The sequence below is a fragment of the Entelurus aequoreus genome, linkage group LG22 (assembly GCF_033978785.1).
Source record: "Entelurus aequoreus isolate RoL-2023_Sb linkage group LG22, RoL_Eaeq_v1.1, whole genome shotgun sequence".
NCBI classification, from domain to species: Eukaryota; Metazoa; Chordata; class Actinopteri; order Syngnathiformes; family Syngnathidae; genus Entelurus; species Entelurus aequoreus.
Genome location: NC_084752.1, coordinates 42,213,407 through 42,234,292, shown reverse-complemented (window position 1 = coordinate 42,234,292; position 20,886 = coordinate 42,213,407). Strand labels below are relative to the sequence as shown.

At 34.9% G+C, this 20,886-nt stretch overlaps 1 protein-coding gene across 1 annotated transcript in view; it reads left to right on the top strand.

Annotated features, from left to right (window-relative positions):
• LOC133639438 (lipopolysaccharide-responsive and beige-like anchor protein) overlaps positions 1–20,886 on the top strand; it is a 93,708-nt gene that overhangs the window by 10,555 nt on the left and 62,267 nt on the right. The window contains exon 4 of the mRNA XM_062032727.1: positions 11,478–11,543. Within this exon, the coding sequence (XP_061888711.1) occupies positions 11,478–11,543 (66 nt within the window). The remainder of the gene's footprint in view (positions 1–11,477; positions 11,544–20,886) is intronic.

Below are 20,886 nucleotides of genomic sequence, written 5' to 3'. Positions count from 1 at the left end.
TTAAATGTTAGTACTATTAGTGGAGCAGCAGCACGCACAATCATGTGTGCTTACGGACTGTATCCCTTGCAGACTGTATTGATATATATTGATATATAATGTAGGAAGCAGAATATTAATAACAGAAAGAAACAACCATTTTGTGTGAATGAGTGTAAATGGGGGAGGGAGGTTTTTTGGGTTGGTGCACTAATTGTAAGTGTATCTTGTGTTTTTTATGTTGATTTAATAAAAAAAACCAAAAAAAAACGATACCGATAATAAAAAAAACGATACCGATAATTTCGGATATTACATTTTAACGCATATATCGGACATCTCTACTTGTGAGTGTTGATGACACAGCTTTGCAACAGTTGATATTCTAGTTTCAAGCATGTTTTACTCAATATAGCTCATCAAATCTCAGCTGTAATATCTTACTGACATCATTTAGGAGCAAAACACTTAAAACAAGTAAAACACTCTAACATCAAATCTGCTTAGTGAGAAGAATGATCTTATCAGACAGAAAATAAGCAAATATCGCCCTTATTTGAGATATTTCATCTTACTTAGATTTCACTTTTTGCAGTGCAGTGAAGTCGTCACGTTGTGTAAATGGTAAATAAAAAGAGAATACAATGATTTGCAAATCTTTTTCAACTTATATTCAATTTAATAGACTGCAAAGACAAGATACGAGGACAAACTTACGAACAGTGGGAGACCGGGCTTTCTGCTCCGCCGCTCCCAGTCTGTGGAACGCTCTCCCTGACCACCTGAGGGCACCACATACTGTGGATGCTTTTAAAAAAGGCTTTTTTTCTTTAGATATATGCATACTAGTTTTGGCTATTTGGCTGTTCTATATTTTCATTTTTATTTATTTTTTATTATCTTTTTATTTTTATTTTTTTATACACTGTAGCACTTTGAGGTTGTTTACTCAATGTATAATAATAATAATAGATTTTTTTGTAAATAGCACTTTACATTGAGTAAACAACCTCAAAGTGCTACAGTGTATAAAAAAATAAAAATGTGGGACGCTCTCCCTGACCACCTGAGGGCACCACAGACTGTGGATGCTTTTAAAAAAGGCTTTTTTTTTTAGATATATGCATACTAATTTTGGCTATTTGGCTGTTCTATATTTTCATTTTTATTTATTTTTTATTATCTTTTTATTTTTTGTATTTATTTTTTTATACACTATAGCACTTTGAGGTTGTTTACTCAATGTAAAGTGCTATTTACAAATAAATCTATTATTATTATTATTATTAGAGATGTCCGATAATATCGGTCTGCCGATATTATCGGCCGATAAATGCGTTAAAATGTAATATCGGAAATTATCGGTATCGTTTTTTTTTTTAATCAGTATCGTTTTTTTTTGTTTTTTTTTTATTTTATTTTATTTTTTATTAAATCCACATAAAAAACACAAGATACACTTACAATTAGTGCACCAACCCAAAAAACCTCCCTCCCCCATTTACACTCATTCACACTCATTCACACAAAAGGGTTGTTTCTTTCTGTTATTAATATTCTGGTAGGTTCCTACATTATATATCAATATATATCAATACAGTCTGCAAGGGATACAGTCCGTAAGCACACATGATTGTGCGTGCTGCTGCTCCACTAATAGTACTAACCTTTAACAGTTAATTTTACACATTTTCATTAATTACTAGTTTCTATGTAACTGTTTTTATATTGTTGTACTTTCTTTTTTATTCAAGAAAATGTTTTTAATTTATTTATCTTATTTTATTTGATTCATTTTTTTAAAAAGTACCTTATCTTCACCATACCTGGTTGTCCAAATTAGGCATAATAATGTGTTAATTCCACGACTGTATATATCGGTTGATATCGGTATCGGTAATTAAAGAGTTGGACAATATCGGATATCGGCAAAAAGCCATTATCGGACATCCCTAATTATTATTAGTAGTATTTCATGTTCACACTGAGAAACTTAATTTTTTTGCAAATAATCATGAACTTAGAATTTAATGGCAGCAACACATTGCAAAAAAGTTGTCATTTTTACCACTGTGTTACATGGCCTTTCCTTTTAACAACACTCAGTAAACCTTTGGGAACTGAGGAGACACATTTTTGAAGCTTTTCAGGCGGAATTCTTGCCCATTCTTGCTTGATGTACAGCTTAAGTCAGGCCTGGGCAATTATTTTGACTCGAGGGGCCACATTTAGAGGAAACAATATGTCTGGGGGCCAGTACCAGTAGAGTATGAGTCGCTCCGTAGTATAAGTCGCACCGGCCGAAAATGCATAATAAAGAAGGAAAAAAAAAAATATAAGTCGCATTTGTTGGGGAAATGTATTTGATAAAAGCCAACGGCAAGAATAGACATTTGAAAGGCAATTTAAAATGTCTCTTACGTGAATGAGATCAATAATATTATTTGATATTTTACGCTAATGTGTTAATCATTTCACACATAAGCCGCTCCTGAGTATAAGTTGCACCCCCGGCCAAACTATGAAAAAAACTGCGACTTATAGTCCGAAAAATACGGTAAATAAAAATACAGTACTGCTGCAATATATACATTATATATCAATATAGATCAATACAGTCTGCAGGGATACAGTCCGTAAGCCCACATGATTGTATTTCTTTATGACAAAAAAAAAAAAAAAATACCATACCATGGGTAACAACAGTCAATATTTATTTATTTTAAATTTATTTTTTTAGGGGGGTAACAACAGTCAATATTTATAATAGTTAATATCCATCAAATTGTACACTATAAAAATGACCAATAGATTTTACTGTAAAATTTAGGGAGGTTTTTTTTCCCAGCCTATTACTGTAAGTTGGAATAAAAAAAGACCAATGTTTGTTTTTTTATAGTAAAATTCTGTCGGCTGAGCTGTCAAATTTTTCGATTTTTTTTTTCTGTAAAATCCACCGTTGATGATTTTATGGTACCACATTTTATTATGGTAAAAAACTGGCGTCTGAGTTGCCAAAATAAAATTAAACAGCAGTACTGTATTTCTATTTACCGTATTTTTCGGACTATAAGTCGCAGTTTTTTCCATAGTTTGGCCGGTGGTGCGACTTATACTCAGGAGCGACTTATGTGTGAAATTATTAACACATTAGCGTAAAATATCAAATAATATTATTTAGCTCATTCACGTAAGACAGTGTTCCCCAACCACCGGGCCGCGGCCCAGTACCGGTCCGTGGACCGATTGGTACCGGGCCGCACAAGAAAGAAAAAAAAACAATAATAATATATATATATTTATTTATTTATTAAATCAACATAAAAAAACACAATATATAAATTATATATAAATATACATCAATACAGTCTGCAGGGATACAGTCCGTAAGCCCACATGATTGTATTTCTTTATGACAAAAAAAAAAAAAAAAATACCATACCATGGGTAACAACAGTCAATATTTATTTATTTTAATTTTATTTTTTTAGGGGGGTAACAACAGTCAATATTTATAATAGTTAATATCCATCAAATTGTACACTATAAAAATGACCAATAGATTTTACTGTAAAATTTAGGGAGGGTTTTTTTTCCAGCCTATTACTGTAAGTTGGAATAAAAAAAGACCAATGTTTGTTTTTTTATAGTAAAATTCTGTCGGCTGAGCTGTCAAATTTTTCGATTTTTTTTTTTCTGTAAAATCCACGGTTGATGATTTTATGGTACCACATTTTATTATGGTAAAAAACTGGCGTCTGAGTTGCCAAAATAAAATTAAACAGCAGTACTGTATTTCTATTTACCGTATTTTTCGGACTATAAGTCTCAGTTTTTTCCATAGTTTGGCCGGTGGTGCGACTTATACTCAGGAGTGACTTATGTGTGAAATTATTAACACATTAGCGTAAAATATCAAATAATATTATTTAGCTCATTCACGTAAGACAGGGTTCCCCAACCACCGGGCCGCGGCCCAGTACCAGTCCGTGGACCGATTGATACCGGGCCACACAAGAAATAAAAAAATTTAAAAAAAATATATATATATATATTTATTTATTTATTTATTTATTAAATCAACATAAAAAACAAAATATATACATTATATATAAATATACATCAATACAGTCTGCAGGGATACAGTCCGTAAGCCCACATGATTGTATTTCTTTATGACAAAAAAAAAATAAAAAAATACCATACCATGGGTAACAACAGTCAATATTTATTTATTTTAATTTTATTTTTTTAGGGGGGTAACAACAGTCAATATTTATAATAGTTAATATCCATCAAATTGTACACTATAAAAATGACCAATAGATTTTACTGTAAAATTTAGGGAGGTTTTTTTTTTCCAGCATATTACTGTAAGTTGGAAAGAAAAAAAAAAAGACCAATGTTTGTTTTTTTATAGTAAAATTCTGTCGGCTGAGCTGTCAAATTTTTGGATTTTTTTTTTTTTTTACTGTAAAATCCACAGTTGATGATTTTATGGTACCACATTTTATTATGGTAAAAAACTGGCGTCTGAGTTGCCAAAATAAAATTAAACAGCAGTACTGTATTTCTATTTACCGTATTTTTTGGACTATAAGTCACAGTTTTTTCCATAGTTTGGCCGGTGGTGCGACTTATACTCAAGAGCGACTTATATCTGAAATTATTAACACATTAGCGTAAAATATCAAATAATATTATTTAGCTCATTCACGTAAGACAGTGTTCCCCAACCACCGGGCCGCGGCCCAGTACCGGTCCGTGGACCGATTGGTACCGGGCCGCACAAGAAATAAAAAAAATAAAAAATAAAAAATATATATATATATATTTATTTATGTATGTGTGGGAAAAAAATCTATTTCATCTCTACAGGCCTGTTTCATGAGGGGTTTACCTCAATCCTCAGGAGATTTTTTCCCCCCCCCACACATACATATTACGCTCTACCACGGTATCGAGCACTATTTTTTGGATAATCTAATTAAGACATATATATATTTATTTATTTATTTATTAAATCAACATAAAAAACACAATATATACATTATATATAAATATACACCAATACAGTCTGCAGGGATACAGTCCGTAAGCCCACATGATTGTATTTCCTTATGACAAAAAAAAATATACCATACCATGGGTAACAACAGTCAATATTTATTTATTTTAATTTTATTTTTTTAGGGGGGTAACAACAGTCAATATTTATAATAGTTAATATCCATCAAATTGTACACTATAAAAATGACCAATAGATTTTACTGTAAAATTTAGGGAGTTTTTTTTTTTTTTTTTAGTATATTACTGTAAGTTGGAAAAAAAAACCAATGTTTGTTTTTTTATAGTAAAATTCTGTTGGCTAAAATGTCAAATTTTTGGATTTTTTTTTTTTTACTGTAAAATCCACAGTTGATGATTTTATGGTACCACATTTTATTATGGTAAAAAACTAGCATCTGAGTTGCCAAAATAAAATTAAACAGCAGTACTGTATTTCTATTTACAGTAATATGCTGTAAAAATAATAATAAAAAACACCATATATATTACAGTAAAATATTTTACTGGCAACTAAGCCACAGATAATTTTTTTTACTCTTTACGTAAAAAAATTTAAAAATATTTTAATTCATAGGCAAATTCATGAATCCGCCAATATTATCGGACATCTCTAATTATATATTTTTTTAAATACCTCAGTGACGCATCAAAATTCCATTTCTGAGGAAGGTTTTTATACGCTATTTACTTTTACAACACCAGAAAGAGAAAATGTGATATTTGTCTTTGCTTTTTTGATTCAGCGAGTCTAGAATTATTACGGTCTGGTCTGCTGGACATTGATTTAGGACACAGCCGACTGCGTCCGCCAGGTGCGGTTAAATCAAATGTGACGCGCCAAGCAGCCTTCACTTGCCGCGATGTCCACCTCCATACATCCGCCTCCTCCTCGCGCAGCGTGAGAAACATCACATTTGATGTTCCTATCATTGGCCAGTCTGCCAAGTGGGAGTCATGCAACACTATTGCGGATTCCCCAACTGCTTTTCTTAGTGCAACTTTGGCAATTAGACCTCAATGCCACCCCACAACAGTGTGTGACCAAGCTGTTGTGTCTGTGTAGGGTTTAATAATAAATAATAATAATAATAATTAGGGATGTCCGATAATATCAGACTGCCGATATTATCGGCAGATAAATGCTTTAAAATGTAATATTGGAAATTATCGGTATCGGTTTCAAAATGATCCGTATCGGTTTCAAAAAGTAAAATGTATGACTTTTTAAAAGGCCGCTGTGTACACGGCCGTAGGGAGAAGTACAGAGCGCCAATAAACCTTAAAGGCACTGCCCAGTCACATAATAGCTACGGCTTTTCACACACACACAAGTGAATGCAAGGCATACTTGGTCAACAGCCATACGGGTCACACTGAGGGTGGCTGTATAAACAAGTTTAACACTGTTACAAATATGCGCCACACTGTGGACCCACACCAAACAAGAATGACAAACACATTTCGGGAGAACATCCGCACCGTCACACAACATAAACACAACAGAACAAATACCCAGAATCCCATGCAGCACTAACTCATCCGGGACGCTACAATATACACCCCCCGCTACCCCCTACCCAAAAACCTCGCCCCCCCCCCCCCCCCAACCCCGCCCACCTCAACTTCCTCATGCTCTCTCAGGGAGAGCATGTCCCAAATTCCAAGCTGCTGTTTTGAGGCAATTTTTAAAAAAAAACACGCTTTGTGACTTCAATAATAAATATGGCAGTGCCATGTTGGCATTTTTTTTCCATAACTTGAGTTGATTTATTTTGGAAAACCTTGTTACATTGTTTAATGCATCCAGCGGGGCATCACAACATAATTAGGCATAATAATGTGTTCATTCCACCACTGTATATATCGGTATCGCTTGATATCGGAATCGGTAATTAAGAGTTGGACGATATCGGAATATCGGATATCGGCAAAAAAGCCATTATCGGACATCTCTAATAATAATACAATTTTATTTGGTATAGCGCTTTTCAGAGTACTCAAAGACGCTTTACAGGATACAATTTTTTAATATAAAACAGTTAAAAGTAATAATATAAAATAACAGGAAATATAAATGTATGAATTATGTATTATTATTATTAATATATTAGTATTATTTTTTTATTTTTTGTTATTATTATATTGGTATTTTTATGTATTATTTACAATGTGAATGGAATTATGGGGTTTCTTTCACGTGCTATCTTCAAATTCTCACCAGTGTTTCCCACACATTCCTTTTTGTTGTGGCGGCCCGCCACGAAAGAATTACGTCCGCCACAAATAAAATAAAAAAATAAAAAAAATAATAAAAAAATATATATATATATATATATATATATATATATATATATATATATATATATATATATTTTTTTTTTTTGTGTGTCCTGTCCAGCTTCTCAGGCAAATCATATAGTTGATGTAGATGCCCATATCGGCTGTTCAGATTTACTTTACAAAAGAGAAGTGTAGTATACTTCTCTTGTTGCCTTATTTGTATTTGACCACTACTGTTTTCTGTTTATTTGTTACTGACTGTGGCAGGACACCTCTGCCTCTGTTTCACTTTATGTTGCTGGTAAATAATATGGTTGTAGTAGTAGGCTAAAGTTAAATGATTTAGTATGCACTAATTAAAGGGGCAGAGCTTTAAGAGACATTTTAGCTTTTATATTTTATAAGATATATTTTTTGTAAGAACCACAATTAATAAATATATTTCAGTGAATAACTTATTGTTCAAATCTGTATATAAATATGTACATAAAGTGTTGTAATTATATTGTAAAATGGATGCATGGACGTTTAAAACAAAACTGTTATTATTAAGTAGTAAGTATACATTTTTTGAGCCTTTTTAGAGAAAATCATATTGTAGTAAATTATGCAAATTACTCGATGATGTCATGGTGACCACGCCCATAACCACGCCCCCACCGCCACAGGTATCTTGGCAGTTTATGGGAAACACTGCTCACTGTCCTTTTTTTTTCTAGTTACTGATTAAACCTCAATACTCAAAAATGCTTCACACATTTTCACGGAGGTATAAAGCACATACTCTTGTGTTGTTAGTCAAAGTCAGTCAATCCATCAAACTTTGTTTCTAAAGCACTTTTAATGCAAGTGGCAACACAAAGTGTTTTTATATGGAATTCTTTTTCCAAAAAAGAATGAAGAGGAAACACTAACAACAGCAAAACATGGCGTGGCACTGAGGATTGCGAAAAAGCGCCACCTCCGAGGCGTCCACGCAAAAAGAATAAGTCAAAATGGGGCGGCATAGCTCGGTTGGTAGAGCGGCCGTGCCAGCAACTCGAGGGTTCCAGGTTCGATTCCCGCTATCCGCCATCCTAGACACTTGACCCACCTGCTCCCAGTGCCACCCACACTACTTTAAATGTAACTTACATATTGGGTTTCACTATGTAAAGCGCTTTGAGTCACTAGAGAAAAGCGCTATATAAATATAATTCACTTCACAAATTAACGCCATCTAAAAAAAAAAAAAAATTGTATGTAATTATTTATATAAAATATAAATAATGCAAAAATAATTGAATGAAAACATAACATTGAGAGAATCATAGTAGCAACAACATCAATAAATCAAATGGAAAAAAACACTAAATATAATATAATACTGCGGGAGCTTGTTTCTGTAATGTAACAAATCTAAATTTGGCTGTCAAAAATTACGAGTTATTGAAAATGATCACACAATTTATTTTTTAGCTTAATTTCAATGACCGTATTTTCCAGAATATAGTATGAGCTGCACCAACTCAATTTGAGATTTTTTTTTTTTAAATATTTATATAAAATCTGCTGTACAGTATGTGTGCTTGGGTCATACACTGCAAAAAGTCAGTGTTCAAAAACAAGAAAAAAAAATACAAAAATGAGGGGTATTTTATTTTAACTAAGCAAAATTATCTGCCAATAGAACAAGAAAAAGACTTTCCGAAACAAGTCAAATTAGCTAACCTCAATGAACCCAAAAATACCTTAAAATAAGTATATTCTCACTAATAACAAGTGCACTTTTCTTGGTAGAAAAAAAAAGAGACCTTTTTGCTCAATATGTTGAAAAATATTCTTAAATGAAATAAATGCTAGTGCCATTATCTTGACATAATGATATGCGCTCGGCATTACATTTCTTGAAACCGGCAAACTTACACTAAAAACTAGTTTATTGTTCTTAATGGAAAGGCAACAAGGCAAGCGCTTGTTACTCTCAGGGTCTCTTAGCCGCTCAGGCAAATCATATTGTCTAAAAATGCATTTTTCCATGGATAACATGACATCATCGTGCCAAGTGCGTGCTCTTTCAGTCAATTAGTGCGCATATATACAGCCCGGACAACATTTTTTTTATTGTAATTTTGAAGAGTTTATCTGAATGCACACTGCAAAAAGTCAGTGGTCAAAAAAAAGAAAAAAAATTACAAAAATGAGGAGTATTTTATTTGAACTAAGCAAAATTATCTGCCAATAGAACAAGAAAATTGGGCTTGTCAAGACTTTCCAAAACAAGTAAAATTATCTAACCTCAATGAACCCAAAAATACCTTAAAATAAGTATATTCTCACTAATAACAAGTGCACTTTTCTTGGTAGAAAAAAAAAAGAGACCTTTTTGCTCAATATGTTGAAAAATATTCTTAAATGAAGTAAATGCTAGTGCCATTATCTTGACATAATGATATGCACTCGCCATTACATTTCTTGAAACCAGCAAACTTATACTAAAAACTAATTTATTGTTCTTAATGGAAAGGCAACAAGGCAAGCGCTTGTTACTCTCGGGGTCTCCTAGCCGCTCAGGCAAATCATATTGTCTAAAAATGAATTTTTCCATAGATAACATGACATCATCGTGCCAAGTGTGTGCTCTTTCAGTCAATTAGTGCGCATATGTACAGTCCGGCCCCCGGCCAAAACATTTTTTATTGTAATTTTGAAGAATTTATCTGAATGTGCATGAACTATTTCTGTTCAAAATAGTTATAAATGTCACATGTAAATGTTTAAATATTAACTGTCAGTTTACTGTACTGTGCCAACTGTACTACTATATGAGTACGTATGTTCTATTGTTTCATTGGAAATAAAACAGCAAAGTCCATTTGGCTGTCATCTGTTTTAATTATGAGACACAATTGTGTCAAAGTCATGATTTATTTTTTTCATGCTTGAAATAAGGAATGATTACTTTAAAAAAGTAGTTTTATACTTGTGAGTAGGGCTGTGAATATTTGGGTGTCCCACGATTCGATTCAAAATCGATTCTTGGGGTCACGATTCGATTGAAAATCGATTATTTTTTTTTCAATTCAACACGATTCTCGATTCAAAAACAATATTTTTTTTTTTTTTTTTTTTAATGAAAACAATACACAGCAATACCATAATAATGCAATACAATTTCAAAACCAAACCCGACCCAGAAACATTCAGAAGTGCAATAAACAGAGCAATTGAGAGGAGACACAAACAGAACAAACCAAAAGTAGTGAAACAAAAATGAATATTATCAACAACAGTATCAATATTAGTTACAATTTCAACATAGCAGCGATTAAAAATCCCTCATTGATATTATCATTACAAACATTAATTTAAAAAAAAATTACAAAAAATGAACAATAGTGTCACAGTGACTTACACTTGCATCGCATTTATAAACTAAATGTCTAATGATAATGTCAATGAGGGATTTTTAATGTTGAAATTGTAACTAATATTGATACTGTTGTTGATAACATTCATTTTTGTTTCACTACTTTTGGTTTGTTCTGTGTGGTGTTTGTGTCTCCTCTCAATTGCTCTGTTTATTGCACTTCTGAGTGTTGCTGGCTGGAATTGGATTGCATTGTTATGGTATTGCTGTGTATTGTTTTGTTGGATTGATTAATTAAAAAATACAAAATAAACAATAAAACATTTACTGAAAAAATAAAAAATAAAAATCGATTTTTTTTAAAAATGAGAATCGATTCTGAATCGCACAACGTGAGAATCGCGATTCGAATCCGAATCGATTTTTTCCCACACCCCTACTTGTGAGTGTTGATGACACAGCTTTGCAACAGTTGATATTCTAGTTTCAAGCATGTTTTACTCAATATAGCTCATCAAATCTCAGCAACAAGCTGTAATATCTTACTGACATCATTTAGGAGCAAAACACTTAAAACAAGTAAAACACTCTAACATCAAATCTGCTTAGTGAGAAGAATGATCTAATCAGACGGAAAATAAGCAAATATCACCCTTATTTGAGATATTTCATCTTACTTAGATTTCACTTTTTGCAGTGTGTGGCTATAATGAAGTGTAATCCAGGATCCCACCCGGCGAGACCCCCCGGAATCATTACAATAATCATCCAATCCGTCTTCTTCCTCTTCACCTGTCAGGTCATCCCAGCTCGGCCGTGCAGGACCAGCAGTACCAACTTCCTGTGGAGATCGACCCTCTTATAGGTACTTTTCGCCACACACACACACACACACACACACACACACACACACACACACACACTCGTTGCATCATCACACCGACATGAAATGACTTTTTTTTGTGTTTAGCTAGATTTGTGTATGAGTGAGTGTAGAGCTGTCACGATAAAGGCCCCGCCTCTCCACCATTTGCATGCAAATTGGAATGCAATGAGCTGTGGCCTCGGCCCCGGCATTTCATCATCAACGCCCCCCCACCCCCACCCCCGTCCTCCATCCACCTCCCTCCTTTCCCTGTATCCTCTTTGCTTTAATTCGAGCGCGGGGAGAGGACGCGTGTCAGGGAGAATGAATATGAATGCGGTAATAATGCGTGATTGAGAACGCGCGGTGGACGGGCTGTCAGGACAAATATGGCCGCCTCTCATCCTTGGCGACTTGTTGATGATGAGGAGGAGGAGGCCGGGCCGGAGATGATGTTTGAGGCACTGAAGGGGACCACTGCCTGTCCTTTGTCAAATATAAAGTAGGTTAGTGAAAATGTTCTGAGCTGAGCCGCAAGAGTTGATCGGGTGATAATGATTATTATATATACACTGCAAAAAGTCAGTGTTCAAAAACAAGAATAAAAAATACAAAAATGAGGGGTATTTTACTTGAATTAAGCTAAATTATCTGCCAATAAAACAAGAAAATTTGGCTTGTCAAGACTTTTCCAAAACAAGTAAAACACACATATGGTTTTTCCAGGCCTGGCCCTAACCAATCTGGCGCCCTAGGCAAGATTTTAGGTGGCGCCCCCCCGCCCCACATCGGCAATGAAGTGTATATACTCTAAAGAAACCGAATAGCTTTGTCTTTGACCTTTTTTTTTTACTTAAAGAAAGCAAATTAACATATTATATGAGAATGTTATGTTATGATTATCTTTAACCGAATCACAGCAGTGCTCAAATTAAAAAAACAGCATTCCCTCTCATGGGATATTGCTTAATTAACATTAATGATGTGCACTTTAACAACTAGGCTTACAACTATACCTAATATATAAAGAGGTGGAAAAGTGACTATTACCTGCAGGGCAAACATTAGCTAACCAGAAGGCAATAACAATGTCAACAAAAAACACCTGCTTAAAAGATCTAATACAAAAGTCCCTGAGGAATGTAAGGTGCTGTAATTACCTAACGTTACATTATTATTTTCCATAACAATTTAGCCCCCTCCACAATATTAACCCGACGTTAAAACAGAACTAGCTATTTATTGATTAGCAATTGCCGAATCATGTAACATTAGCTTAATGCTAAAAAGCCAGGTTACTATCACGTTCTGTAACAGACAAATAATTTCATGTAGGCTAACGTTACCTACCTGCTACCTCTGTCTTTTTCTCGTTTCTCCTCTTCTTTTCTATTTTTTCTTCCCTGGGCACCTGACCGTTTTGGCCGTTTTGACATCTTGTGTGGATTATTTGATGTGGTGACGTCCAAAAAAAGTCATGATACGGGAAGGGAGGGGGAAGCACCGTGCGGGGGGAGGGAGGGGCGTAATGTTGTAACAAATAATATTTCTATTAAATAGGCTTTACTTTGCATTTTAAATAACGTGGGATTATTTTTTGTATTTAGAAATAATAGTACCAACTTTTTTTTTTTTTCCTCCAACATTTGTGGCACTGGCATGGCGCCCCCTGATGGACAGCGGCCTTAGCATTTGCCTATACGGCCTATGCCACGGGCCGGCCCTGGGTTTTTCTTCTTCTTCTCCAGATTTTTGCGCTTTACCTTGCACATTTTTCACCCGATTCAAACCGTTTCCACCTTCAAACTGTTCAGCCCATTCGGGAATCGCGGGCTTTCCCTTGACAAATTCCCAGATTTCCCAGAATTCCTGGTTTTCCAGGACATTTTTTCCCCATTCAAAATGAACTGGCCATTTTTCAAACTTCCGCCATGTCCAAATTTTCCAACCGATTCAAACCATTCCACCTTCAACATATTCCATGCATCCTGGAAATTCAAATCGCTTTTACAAGTTCAAAAAAAGTCCTGGAATTCCCAGAATTTCCTTTTTTTCAAACCCTTTTTTGACCCTTTTTTCTGTCGACTACTCCTTCCACATTTTTCAACCCACTTCAACCGTTCCACTGTCCAAACATTCCTCTTAATCAGGACAAAAACAAAGTAGTTTTTTGAACTGGAAAAATTCCCGGAATTCCTGGAATTCCTTCATACAATTTCTCGAATAAAAATGTTACTACTGCAATATTTCTCGACCAATTTGAAAAATTCCAACACCAACCATTATTCAGAACATTCAAGCCTTTTAAAATGTTCCCAAAAATTCCCGCTTTTCCCAAAATTCCCAAATTTCCATGAAAATCCCATTGAAATGAATGGGACATTTTTCAAAGTTCCACAATTCCCAAATTTGTTATCCAATTCAAACCATTCCAACTCCAAAATATTCAGCCTGTTCAAAATTGTTTGTTCTCCTTCAATAAGTAAAAAAAAAAAATCTCGGATTTCCAAAAATTCCGAGTTTTTTAAATTAAAAATTAATTGACAATTTTTTTAAACTTCCACAATTCCCACATTTTTCAACCGATTCAAACCATTCCACCTTCAACATATTCCACTCATCCTGGAAATTCAAATATCATTTTTACAAGTTCAAAAAAAATTCCAGGAATTCCCAGAATTTCCTTTTTTGACGCTTTTTTCTGGCGACTACTCCTTCCACATTTTCAACCCACTTCAACCGTTCCACTGTCCAAACATTCCTCTTAATCAAGACAAAAAACTAAGTTGTTTTTTGAACTAGAAAAATTCCCAGTTTTCCCGGAATTCCTTAATACCATTTCTCGAATAAAAATGTTACTACTTCAATATTTCTCGACCAATTTGAAAAATCCCAACACCAACCATTATTCAGAACATTCAATCAAGCCTTTTAACATTTTCCAAAAAATTCCCGCTTTTCCCAAAATTCCCAAATTTCCATGAAAATCCCATTGAAATGAATGGGACATTTTTCAAAGTTCCACAATTCCCACCTTTTTATCCGATTCAAACCGTTCTAACTCCAAAATATTCAGCCTGTTCAAAATTGTGTGTTCTCCTTAGACAATTTAAAAAAATCTCGGATTTCCAAAAATTCCCAGTTTTCAGGGACATTTTCCCCATTTACAAAAGAATTGAGAATTTTTTTAAACTTCCACAATTCCCACATTTTTCAACCGATTCAAACCATTCCACCTTCAACATATTCCACTCATCCTGGAAATTCAAATATCATTTTTACAAGTTCAAAAAAAATTCCAGGAATTCCCAGAATTTCCTTTTTTTCAAACCCTTTTATGACCCTTTTTTCTGGCGACTACTCCTTCCACATTTTTCAACCCACTTCAACCGTTCCACTGTCCAAACATTCCTCTTAATCAAGACAAAAAACTAAGTTGTTTTTTTAACTGGAAAAATTCCTGGTTTTCCCGGAATTCCTGGAATTCCTTCATACCATTTCTCGAATAAAAATGTTGCTACTTAAATATTTCTCGACCAATTTAAAAATTTCCAACACCAACCATTATTCAGAACATTCAAGTCTTTTAACATTTTCCAGAAAATCCCTGCTTTTCCCAAAATTCCCAAATTTCCATGAAAATCCCATTGAAATGAATGGGACATTTTTCAAAGTTCCACAATTCCCACATTTTTATCCGGTTCAAACCGTTCCAACTCCAAAATATTCAGCCTGTTCAAAATTGTGTGTTCTCCTTCAACAATTAAAAAAAAAAATCTCGGATTTCCAAAAATTCCCAGTTTTCAGGGACATTTTCCCCATTCAAAATGAATTGTCCATTTTTTTAAACTTCCACAATTCCCACATTTTTCAACCGATTCAAACCATTCCACCTTCAACATATTCCACTCATCCTGGAAATTCAAATATCATTTTTACAAGTTCAAAAACATTCCAGGAATTCCTTTTTTTAAACCCTTTTTTGACCCTTTTTTCTGTCGACTACTCCTTCCACATTTTTCAACCCACTTCAACCGTTCCACTGTCCAAACATTCCTCTTAATCAGGACAAAAAACAAAGCTGTTTTTTGAACTGGAAAAATTCCCGGTTTTCCCGGAATTCCTGGAATTCCTTCATACCATTTCTCGAATAAAAATGTTACTACTTCAATATTTCTCGACCAATTTGAAAAATTCCAACACCAACCATTATTCAGAACATTCAAGTCTTTTAAAATTTTCCAGAAAATTCCTGCTTTTCCCAAAATTCCCAAATTTCCATGAAAATCCCATTGAAATGAATGGGACATATTTCAAAGTTCCACAATTCCCACCTTTTTATCCGATTCAAACCGTTGCAACTCCAAAATATTCAGCCTCTTCAAAATTGTGAGCTCTCCTTCAACAATTTAAACAAAAATCCTGGATTTCCAAAAATTCCCAGTTTTCAGGGACATTTTCCCCAATCAAAATGAATTGTCCATTTTTTAAACTTCCACAATTCCCACATTTTTCAACCGATTCAAACCATTCCACCTTCAACATATTCCACTCATCCTGGAAATTCAAATACCATTTTTACAAGTACAAAAAAAATTCCAGGAATTCCCAGAATTTCCTTTTTTTCAAACCCTTTTTTGACCCTTTTTTCTGTCGACTACTCCTTCCACATTTTCAACCCACTTCAACCGTTCCACTGTCCAAACATTCCTCTTAATCAAGACAAAAAACTAAGTTGTTTTTTGAACTGGAAAAATTCCCGGTTTTCCCGGAAGTCCTGGAATTCCTTAATACCATTCCTTAATACCATTTCTCGAATAAAAATGTTACTACTTCAATATTTCTCGACCAATTTGAAAAATTCCAACACCAACCATTATTCAGAACATTCAATCAAGACTTTTAACATTTTCCAAAAAATTCCCACTTTTCCCAAAATCCCCAAATTTCCATGAAAATCCCGTTGAAATGAACGGGACATTTTTCAAAGTTCCACAATTCCCACCTTTTTATCCGATTCAAACCATTCCAACTCCAAAATATTCAACCTGTTCAAAATTGTGAGCTCTCTTTCAACAATTTAAACAAAAATCCCGGATTTCCAAAAATTCCCAGTTTTCAGGGACATTTTCCCCATTTAAAAATTGACTTCTTTTTTTTTAAATTTCACAATTCCCACATTTTTCAATTGATTCACACCATTCAAACCACCTTCAACATATTCCACTCATCCTGGAAATTCAAACATCATTTTTACAAGTTCAAGAAATATATTCTTAACGTTATAACGTTAGAAATATATTCTTAACTGCTTCCTTTCCATTAAGAAAAATAAACTAGTTTTTAGTATAAGTTTGCTGGTTTCAAGAAATGTAATGCCGGTGGCGGGACTTGTGGCACTCGAACCCGGGTAGGTATTTTGAACATTTTGGGGACTTTTGCCCACTTTTCTCACTTTTCTCCCCCACTTCCCGTGGGACTTTGCTGGGTGTGTTATGGACATTTTGGGCATCCCGGCCAGCGGCGGGACTTGTGGGACTCGAACCTGGGTAGGTATTTCGAAAATTCCACCGCATCTGTGGTACCCTCGAAGGTTTCTCATTGTTATCCCGTTGGGTTGAGCCAATGATATCATTGTGGCTTGTGCAGCCCTTTGAGACACTCGTGATTTAGGGCTATATAAGTAAACATTGATTGATTGACTGGTCTGTTTTAGAGTGTGAGATGTTTCCATTTAGTTGGATGGCATTTTCTCCTCGGGTCAGCAGATTAGTAGTTACTACTTCTACCTCACATTTGAGTTCAAACCTTGAGTGTGTTCAGTGAGAAGATTTGTGTGTGTTTATCACCACCACATTTACACTGTGCGAATTCCAAAAGGAGTGCAAATGGAGGATGAGTGTTGCACAAGGGTAACGTTGGTGTCAAATATTAGACGTGTTGTTCCAGGTGCACTGGACTTCCTCACTGAGAAACATGACGTCGGACATAATAGTCGGATAATTTGACAGAACATCATTGGAAAGATCGCACTTAAGGATGAGAGAATGTCGCTTTTCCGCAGACGGTGTGTACAGTGTCCGTGTAAAGCCTCCGTCCTAAACACAACATTCTTGATGGTTTATGTGTTGTTTCTGAGATCGTCTTGGCAACGTAATGCAATCAAACATTGTCGGAATGTGACCCTCGTAGATTTATTGTCAGGCATTTTCTCCTCCTGTATTGCTGTAAACAAAAGTGCGAACATCTGTCTAAACATGCACCCGTACTGTGTTGCTTGTATTTGTATATACCACATGGTTATTAGCCCTATGGAGCTCTAGGTAGGGATGTGTGCCGAATTCAGTACTATTATACACACCGACCGAATTTTGTTGGTAATAACGGGTATCGATTCACGTAAAATCGAACAGTGCCATATTCCGATAAATTTGTTGCACGTTTATACACCACATGGTTATTAGCCGTTTGGAGCTCTAGTTAGGGATGTGTGCCGAATTCGGTACTATTATACACACCGACCGAATTTTGTTGGTAATAACAGGTATCGATTCACGTAAAATCGAACAGTGCCATATTCCGATAAATTTTTTGCACGTTTATATACCACATGTTTATTAGCCCTTTGGAGTCCTAGGTAGGGATGTGTGCCGAATTTGGTACTATTATACACACAGACCGAATTTTGTTGGTAATAACGGGTATCGATTCACGTAAAATCGAACAGTGCCATATTCCGATAAATTTGTTGCACGTTTATATACCACATGGTTATTAGCCCTTTGGAGCCCTAGGTAGGGATGTGTGCCGAATTCGGTACTATTATACACACCGACCGAATTTTGTTGGTAACAACGGGTATCGATTCACGTAAAATCGAACAGTGCCATATTCCGATAAATTTGTTGCACGTTTATATACCACATGGTTATTAGCCGTTTGGAGCTCTAGGTATGGATGTGTGCCGAATTCGGTACTATTATACACACCGACCGAATTTTGTTGGTAACAACGGGTATCGATTCACGTAAAATCGAACAGTGCCATATTCCGATAAATTTGTTGCACGTTTATATACCACATGGTTATTAGCCGTTTGGAGCTCTAGGTATGGATGTGTGCCGAATTCGGTACTATTATACACACCGACCGAATTTTGTTGGTAATAACGGGTATCGATTCACGTAAAATCGAACAGCGCCATATTCCGATAAATTTGTTGCACGTTTATATACCACATGTTTATTAGCCCTTTGGAGCCCTAGGTATGGATGTGTGCCGAATTCGGTACTATTATACACACTGACCGAATTTTGTTGGTAACAACGGGTATCGATTCACGTAAAATCGAACAGTGCCATATTCCGATAAATTTGTTGCACGTTTATATACCACATGGTTATTAGCCCTTTGGAGCCCTAGGTAGGGATGTGTGCCGAATTCGGTACTATTATACCCACGACCGAATTTTGTTGGTAATAACGGGTATCCATTCACGTAAAATCGAACAGTGCCATATTCCGATAAATTTGTTGCACGTTTATATACCACATGGTTATTAGCCCTTTGGAGCTCTAGGTAGGTATGTGTGCCGAATTCGGTACTATTATACACACCGACCGAATTTTGTTGGTAATAACGGGTATCGATTCATGTAAAATCGAACAGTGCCATATTCCGATAAATTTTTTGCACGTTTATATACCACATGTTTATTAACCCTTTGGAGCCCTAGGTATGGATGTGTGCCGAATTCGGTACTATTATACACACCGACCGAATTTTGTTGGTAATAACGGGTATCGATTCACGTAAAATTGAACAGTGCCATATTCCGATAAATTTGTTGCACGTTTATATACCACATGGTTATTAGCCCTTTGGAGCCCTAGGTAGGGATGTGTGCCGAATTCGGTACTATTATACCCACGACCGAATTTTGTTGGTAATAACGGGTATCGATTCACGTAAAATCGAACAGTGCCATATTCCGATAGATTTGTTGCACGTTTATATACCACATGGTTATTAGCCCTTTGGAGCTCTAGGTAGGAATGTGTGCCGAATTCGGTACTATTATACACACCGACCGAATTTTGTTGGTAATAACGGGTATCGATTCACGTAAAATCGAACAGTGCCATATTCCGATACATTTTTTGCACTTTTATATACCACATGGTTATTAGCCCTTTGGAGCCCTAGGTAGGGATGTTTGCTGAATTCGGTACTATTATACACACCGACCAAATTTTGTTGGTAATAACGGGCATATTCCGATAAATTTGTTGCACGTTTATATACCACATGGTTATTAGCCCTTTGGAGCCCTAGGTATGGATGTGTGCCGAATTCGGTACTATTATACACGCCGACCGAATTTTGTTGGTAATAACGGGTATCGATTCACGTAAAATCGAACAGTGCTATATTCCGATAAATTTGTTGCACGTTTATATACCACATGTTTATTAGCCCTTTGGAGCCCTAGGTAGGGATGTGTGCCGAATTCGGTACTATTATACACACCGACCGAATTTTGTTGGTAATAACGGGTATCGATTCACGTAAAATCGAACAGTGCTATATTCCGATAAATTTGTTGCACGTTTATATACCACATGTTTATTAGCCCTTTGGAGCCCTAGGTAGGGATGTGTGCCGAATTCGGTACTATTATACACACCGACCGAATTTTGTTGGTAATAACAAGTATCGATTGATCGATGTGGATTTTTTTTTTCATTTTTTTTTTTTTTTTTTCATAAAGAAATACAATCATATGTGCTTACGGACTGTATCCCTGCAGACTATATTGATCTATATTGACATACACATACACAATATGTATATATTGTGTTTTTTATGTTGATTTAATTATTATTTTTATTTATTTATTTATTTATTTATTTTAATATATATATTTTTTTTTATTTCTTGCGCGGCCCGGTACCAATCAGTGGTTGGGGACCACTGGTATAATAGACTGTGTTTGTTATTTACATGTGAATAATGCTGTATAATAGACTGTATTTATATCATTCACATGTGAATAATGCTGTATAATAGACTGTATTTATATTATTCACATGTGAATAATGCTGTATAATAGACTGTGTTTATGTTATTCACATGTGAATAATGCTGTATAAGAGACTGTGTTTATGTTATTCACATGTGAATAATGCTGTATAATAGACTGTATTTATATTATTCACATGTGAATAATGCTGTATAATAGACTGTATTTATATTATTCACATGTGAATAATGCTGTATAATAGACTGTATTTATATTATTCACATGTGAATAATGTTGTATAATAGACTGTATTTATATTAT